Here is a 7023-nt window from a genome sequence, read left to right as displayed (position 1 = left end):
TCGGTAGGGAAAAGCTCTATGTCAGGAGAGCTGCTTAAAAAAGCCTCATGTTCTAAAAAAGAAAATTAAATAATTTCTGCCAATTTTATGAACTGTAACAAATGCTTTAGTTGCAGCTGATGCCAGCCCTTATCCTCCACAAAGCAGGTTTCTATTTTTGGCACTTTAAAATATTTGGTACAACTGACTGCATTTTACACAGGGGAAAAAAGTCTGGCACTGTCATCTGTTTTGTTCAGGGAGCTGCAACTGCAAGCATCGGTCTGAGAGCTGTTCAAACTCATTTCTTCATTCTTTCTCCTGAAATAATTCACCTTGAGGAGCTATATGGTACAGAATATTGCAGAAAATGAGGAGGCTTTTATTTTATTAAACAAAGAAAATTACTACAGTTACCTAATGACAGACTTATCTCTGAAGACCAAAGTGTATTTTTTTCCCCTCAGCCACAGAGCAGATATAAGCCAAGTAGCAACTACAGGGTGATTTTCCAGTGCTGATCTGAAATGAGCACCTCTGGACCTGAGAAAAGTAAAGAGTATGTTCCTCCCTCAGCCTCGAGTGAAATTTCTGGCTGGGCAGCAAATGCAGTGTTGATCATCTTGTGCACATATTGACCCATAATGGTACAAAATCTTTTCTAGTGTCATAGCCTTAAGACACAACCAGTCTGGATATCAGGCTTATGCTAGAATTGTTAATGCCATTCAGCTGGGAGTTTTGGGGGATTTTTTTGTAGGGGTTGGGTGGCTTGTTTTTTTTTTTTAATTTAGTGCTGTGGTTTGGGGTATCTCTTTCAGTTTCCTGTTGTGGGATAAGAATCAGCAAAATAGAGCATAATCTGAATGCTTCCAGTAGCTTTCAGGAAATCCTGTATCTCCAATTTGCTCCTCTGCTATTTCAGACAGATCAGAACAGATGATAACCAACTAGCCTGATTCATTTGCCTTCATTTTAGAGAGTAAGCAGTTTTCTTTTGCTTCTGCAGCTGCTGCCAGCAATAGCCAACTGATGCTTTTTCCTCATTAAATGAGGTGTCAGATCTCTTGCAAAACGAAATACCGATCAGGATCCCATAGGGCCTGGGTCAAGAGTGAACGGATCCCAAACCAGTCACAGCAGCAGTGTTTTGAAAAGTGTGGGAGTTTGGGGGTTCAGGTGGGAAAGGTTGGACTCTTCTGGACAGATGTATGTGGGAGAAGACGAGGTGCTGTTAATGCAGCTTTGCACCTTACATGTATCAAGCAGGTCCCCAAACTGTTAATTCTCTGAGCTATTCCTTGGGTAGTTGGGTAGTTTATTTGATTAAATAGTCTTGTGCTTTTAAAAGGATGCATTTCTAATTCAACTAAGCTACCTTCACATAAAGTTGACAATTGAAACGTGAGGTTTCCAAGGCAGAAATGTGAGTAGGAGACTTGCCTTTCACCACCTGCAGTTTAGCAGGCCATCGGGCCTCCTTGATGGGAAGAAGTGTTCCCACTCAGCTTTTCTTCCCATCTTCACACTTTTTAATTGTGAAGGCACATTCTTGGCTGCCTCACTGACCTGAAGAACAGTAAGAAATGTGGTTCTCCTGCAGGAATGTGGGAGACACCTTCTGTCTGGACTGCTGGAGAGCCCCAGACAAAATTGAAGTTGTAATGCAGGCCAGGGTGCACTCTCTATTTAAGAGTTTGACCAAAACTATTAACACTGTGTGATTCCAGGTGAGTGTAATTGGCTGAGCTATTTCTCAGCCCCTTCCTTTCTTTTCACCTCACATGCCCAATGTAGCATGAGTCTGTCTCACTTCAGGAGTCCCTTTTTTCCTAAGCTTATCCTTGTAGAAAGATGAATCTGGATTCCTGTGTTTTTCTTGATTGTGCTCAAATTTCTGCTTGTCTCCTGCAAGCAGACCACTCTATCAACCATATACTGTGTTTAAACTTAATCAAAGTCTGTGAGAACTTGATCCAAAGTTCAAGAAAGTTGTTTCATTAGATATAACGCTAGAATATTGAAAAGGATCTACTGTTCACTAGTCTTGACTGCTATCAGATTAATTGTCAGTGGCAAAGTTATGTGTTTGGGTACTGCAGTTTAATATATTTCGGCAAAGGCAAGGGAAATAGCTTGCTTGGTAATCAGGCAAAACAGCTTTTAAGCTATTCTGGCTAACTTCAAGAAGAAAGAAACAAAAACATAAATGCAACATTTTTCTTAATCTCGCAGATGTTCCTGTTAGTTCTTAATTAGAATTATCTCTCACTAGTTCCATCAGGTTTCTCAGTTCTTAAAATATTTGCCTTTATCCAAGTCCCCAATTTGAAATCAGCTAATGTCAAGATTATTTTTCATATTGGCTCATTTAGTAGATCATATTTTCTGAGGAGATGAGATTTCATCCACACGCGGACATTTAAGCAGCAGTAAGTTCAGCTGTTACTTAATGTAAATTGTGGCGTTACACTATATTTGATGATGTTTAAAGAGGCTGCTGTCTGTCATCATAACAGTCCCAATCCTTGTGATTTATGTAAGAGTTAATAAATAGTCTTTAACAGGACAAAGTAATCTAAGACCACTACAGAAAGCATTTAGTGGCCTAATATTTACATTAATGGCAAAAGAGGTGGTGCAACATCATTTCTCTTTGGCTTTCAAGGTTGTAGACTGGAATGTTCTGTCAAAAAAAGTCTGAAATTGTGGAGTCTTAGAGCTGCCTTTGTACTTGAATAACTGTCAAACTGCAGCCAGCAAGCTCTAGCTAACTGTCCTTGGACAGACACAGGCTGGCTCTCTGCTCCCTTCTCCACCAGGTTCACCCAGTGCAAGTCCAGTGCTGTTGGTCTGTAGCAGCAGAGCGTGCACTGCTGCAGCTGATGTTCGGCTGATGGGCTGAAGACAGCCCAGGAGGCCTTCTGCTCTCCCTTCAGCCCGCTAACTCATTCTCTGGTCCTTGATCTGGTATCATAGTAATTTACACCAAAGCAGGAAAGGGTTCAGGTTTATTGAGAATTTTAAGTGAGTCCCAAAGCAGTAAAAATAAAAAATAAAGAATATGGAATGTAACTTCTTGTTTTCAATAGGAAAAATGTGATTTCATGATTGTTGGTTAGAAATAAGAGTATCTAAGTAGCTGTCAAAATACCTCTTAAACTGGAGGGAGTAAAGAAACTGTTACAAAACTGGTGAGGATAAAACCCAAACCTGTAGGGGCACAAAATGTGTGCCATGATAACAATTTTGGTTAGGACAACTGCAGTTTTGAGTTACCTTCAGGTTGTAGAGCATCATTGGGTGGTCTGTAGGTTGTTGGATGATAGGAGCTGCTCAGCCCCACGCTTCTATTGCTTGCAGCCCATAGTGTGGTGAGTGCTGGCAGAGTGAACTCAGGCCAGGGAAGCAGAGCAACTTTCCAGTTTGTTCCATAAAGTGCAGTGCAAGGAAAATAGTAATGAAATAGTGGAGTGCCGCCAGTAATGTGGTGGAATAAGAGATCACATTCCTTAAGCTGTTTAATCAACGTCTTTTCAAAGATGGTTTACTGTTCTACCCTGTTACTCAAGCAATGAGCATATTACCTGATGTAATTTTTTTCTAGGTTTCTAGGGGTGAATTTTAAGGATTGTGGAGATGGATAAATGAGCGCTACAAGCACACTCGCTGATTTTTGTTTGATTTTTGTTTTAAAGTTTGTGTTTTGTTTTGTTTTTTCAGTCAGTCAAGTTCTTTTTGGGAATACTTCCCTATGTATCTTACAGGGAGGACCACAAGTACTTACGTACCTGTATAGTTCTGTTTTCCCTGAAGTGTTTCATACTAGTCCTTTTTTGTCATTAAATTCTATATGTTAAAGTATTCTTTGTCTTTTTCAAATATATGGGGATGGTACTAGCACATGCCATTTCCTGGCAGTTCGTAGTTCTAGATCTGTCAAATCCTATAGTACCGGGAAATAAATAATTCATGAGATATCTGATCAGAAATCTTGAAACTCATGTTACTTATGTCATTAGCAGTCATTCCATAAATAAGAACTGTAAAAATACTATGAGATTTATTCTCATCTCTGTTACGTTGCCGCAGGGTCGATCATTTAAGAGTTCCTGATGGCAAAAAAGAGAGATCCTATTTTAATTAGAGGGGTACCTGATGAAGAAGGGTGATTTTCATTTTTCTTGTACGCTCCCTTTATGTCATGTTCCTTATAGTACTTGAGTTACTTCCCTGGCTTTTTCATTTGTTTTATTTTATTATTTTTACTTTGGGGAGGCTGCAATTCACACCAAACACAAAACCCTGAGTTACCGAATACGGGCAAAAGAGTTTTATACAAAAGGTCTTCGTTTTCAGTGTCTTTTATTTCTGCTTCACAACCTACAAAATGTATCCTTTTAGCATAGCCTGGTTTTGCCTGTGATGGCAGAAAGGTTTTTATGCTAAATTGTGACTAGGCTATGGCTATACACCATGTATATGTATGTACAGAAAAATATACATATAAAATTCTGGTAAGCACATACATTCAATGAAGGATGGTGTCATAAAAATTTTGTTTTGTTCAGTTTATATTGTTTCTATCAAAATAAAAAAGAATCTCGTCTCTTAGAAGATATGTAACAAAGTGTAAAGACAGATCTAAGATTAGATTTCAGCATCATTTGGGGTTTTTTTACTTATAGCCTTCTTCCTCTTGAATCTCTCTTAACAATTCTGTTCTTTGGAAGAAATAAGATCTACATTTGGATTTTCTGTTTAAGCAGGACAGCTGGGAGATTGTAGAAGGACTCCGGGGAGCAATGAATTGTACCCAGGAGCCACAAAAGCAGGAGGGCTGCTTGCTGAAAAAGAGGAAATGGCCTTTGAAGGGCTGGCACAAGGTAGGATAGCAATGTGTATCTGAAAGCCTGATGCCATGTGAGTGGGACTTACTTGATGTGGTTTGTGGCAAAAAGACTTTTTTTGTTTTTTCGGGGCTTTTGTTTTATTTGTTTTTAAATCTCTGCATTTCCGATTACAGAGATACTTCTTTTTGGACAGAGGGATTTTGAAGTATTCTAAATGCCAAGCTGATGTAAGTGATCTGAAACCCTTTAAAGGGATTATAAGGTAACAACACTATTTTATCCAAAATAACAACAATTTCATATTGGTGGCAATGGGAAGTAGAGGTTCAGCAGTTCTAAACAGTAGCTTGAAGGTGGGAAAATGATGGTTTCAGCAGGTGGTATCTATCCTTTTGCTTTATTCTGGAGTGATTGTATTCTTTTTCCTTTTTTGCAGATAGAGAGAGGGAAACTTCATGGCTGTATTGATGTTGGACTTTCTGTCATGTCTGTAAAGAAATCAACAAAATGTATAGATTTGGATACAGAAGAGCAGATATACCATCTGAAGGTAGGTGTTCAAGGTTGTTATAACCTTGCTCCCAAAATAACAACATTAGCTGTGTATGGTGGAGACCTTATTTATTTATTTTTTTTGTAATAGTAGGAGGTCTGTTAGTTACACTAATAACTTTCTTTTTAGTCTCAGCAGACTAGTTTACACTTTGTAACTTGAGAGATGTTATTGTACTGTTCTGGAGTCAGTAACCCTGTTCTGAATAGAAACTTTGAAGATGCCTCATGTTTAGCATCACTCTTTTCACTCAGCACTTTTTTCAGCAAAGGGTATGCAGTTGTTGCAGAAGTGCTTTTATTTTCAGTAGTTGTATCTTGTTCTTTGTCTTATCTATAGGAAGTATTTTCCACAGTCCAATGTGTAGATTTACCTATCCTTGTGAATAAATTGTTTTAAAATAAATCACCAAAATCAATCTTCTATTTGTGGTTAGTTAAACCTTGACTAAATCTTAAAAATGGCAATTGAGAAATGACAAATTAAATGGGATTTTTTATTTATGTTGGGGGTTTTTTCCATCTAGAAGTTGCTAAGTGTTGTGTTCTGCATTGGAAGTCATAACTATATGAATTGAAGTTTCTCTCTTTCTTGACCTTATCCTGTGATTAATTTTCTGTCATGCTTAAGCTCATACAGTGTAAATTTTAGTAGGACCACCATTAGAAAAACTTTCCTGATATTTTGCCAATAAAGGTCAGCCAGGCTAGCTGTCTAATGAGCACAAAATACCTTAGTTTCTTGGTTAGTGATTTTGAATGTGAATGTAATAAAACCTGGAATTTTGTGTAGGTGAAATCTCAGGAGCTGTTTGATGAATGGGTAGCAAAACTTCGTCATCACAGAATGTACCGTCAAAATGAAATCTCCATGTTTCCTCATGATGTCAATAATCTTTTCTTCCCTGTGTCTACTACTGTGGACTCTGTCCCTGGCTTCTGCGATTCTACTCCAGGTAGAAAGGTAATAGTCATGATTTATAAATAATGAACTTTCATCAGGGATTAGATTAGTCTGATTTGTGTTTATTAAGTAAAGAGTATAATGGAAGTTTGTGGTGGGTGGAAGTTATAGTCTAAAATGTCAAGAGGAAAATGATATTATTTATTGATTTACTCCCAAGCATTTTTCTCTATGATACTGTTAAATTTTATAATATTGTCCCATTGTTTCAATGCAGTAAATTATATTTTCATTATGACTTTTAAGACTGCATATTGAGTGAGAATCCTCATAATTTTTGAGACATGTATCAGTATTTGTCTGATAGGTGCTGGTGAATGTTAGTCTGGGTCACAGAAGAGCACTCATCTAGGTGTTGTTTTTTTTCCCTTTAGCATTCTTCATTTATCCTTTAACTAATAAAACCTCTCCCCTTTTACATTAATGAATATGACTGTGCTTACCTGAGGAGTATATCGGAATTAACCAAGAGCCACTATTTATATTTTTAACTGAGGTAGAAGCATTATTCAAACCAATCCAAGGACCAATGCTATAGGTGTTTATGGGGTCTGGATGGGTCCAGTCAGCATTGTACTTGTCTTTGGGTAAAGTCTGTGACTGTTGGTTTCACAAATGACGGGCAAATGCTCGATCTGACACCATAACTGACCTCTTTGATGCAGTCTCAGGAAA

General features: G+C 38.0%; 1 protein-coding gene across 4 annotated transcripts in view; it reads left to right on the top strand.

Moving 5' to 3' along the window:
* The window catches only part of OSBPL3 (oxysterol binding protein-like 3), a 43967-nt gene that overhangs the window by 4228 nt on the left and 32716 nt on the right, over positions 1-7023 (top strand). For all 4 annotated transcript variants that reach the window (XM_009699004.1, XM_009699002.1, XM_009699003.1 and 1 more), the window contains exons 2-5: positions 4749-4865; positions 5006-5059; positions 5269-5382; positions 6178-6348. In XM_009699004.1, the coding sequence (XP_009697306.1) occupies positions 4749-4865; positions 5006-5059; positions 5269-5382; positions 6178-6348 (456 nt within the window). The remainder of the gene's footprint in view (positions 1-4748; positions 4866-5005; positions 5060-5268; positions 5383-6177; positions 6349-7023) is intronic.

The sequence above is a fragment of the Cariama cristata genome, unplaced genomic scaffold (assembly GCF_000690535.1).
Source record: "Cariama cristata isolate BGI_N322 unplaced genomic scaffold, ASM69053v1 scaffold6384, whole genome shotgun sequence".
Taxonomy (NCBI): Eukaryota; Metazoa; Chordata; class Aves; order Cariamiformes; family Cariamidae; genus Cariama; species Cariama cristata.
Note: the sequence above shows the minus strand (reverse complement) of the source record. Positions and strands in the feature narration are given on the sequence as shown.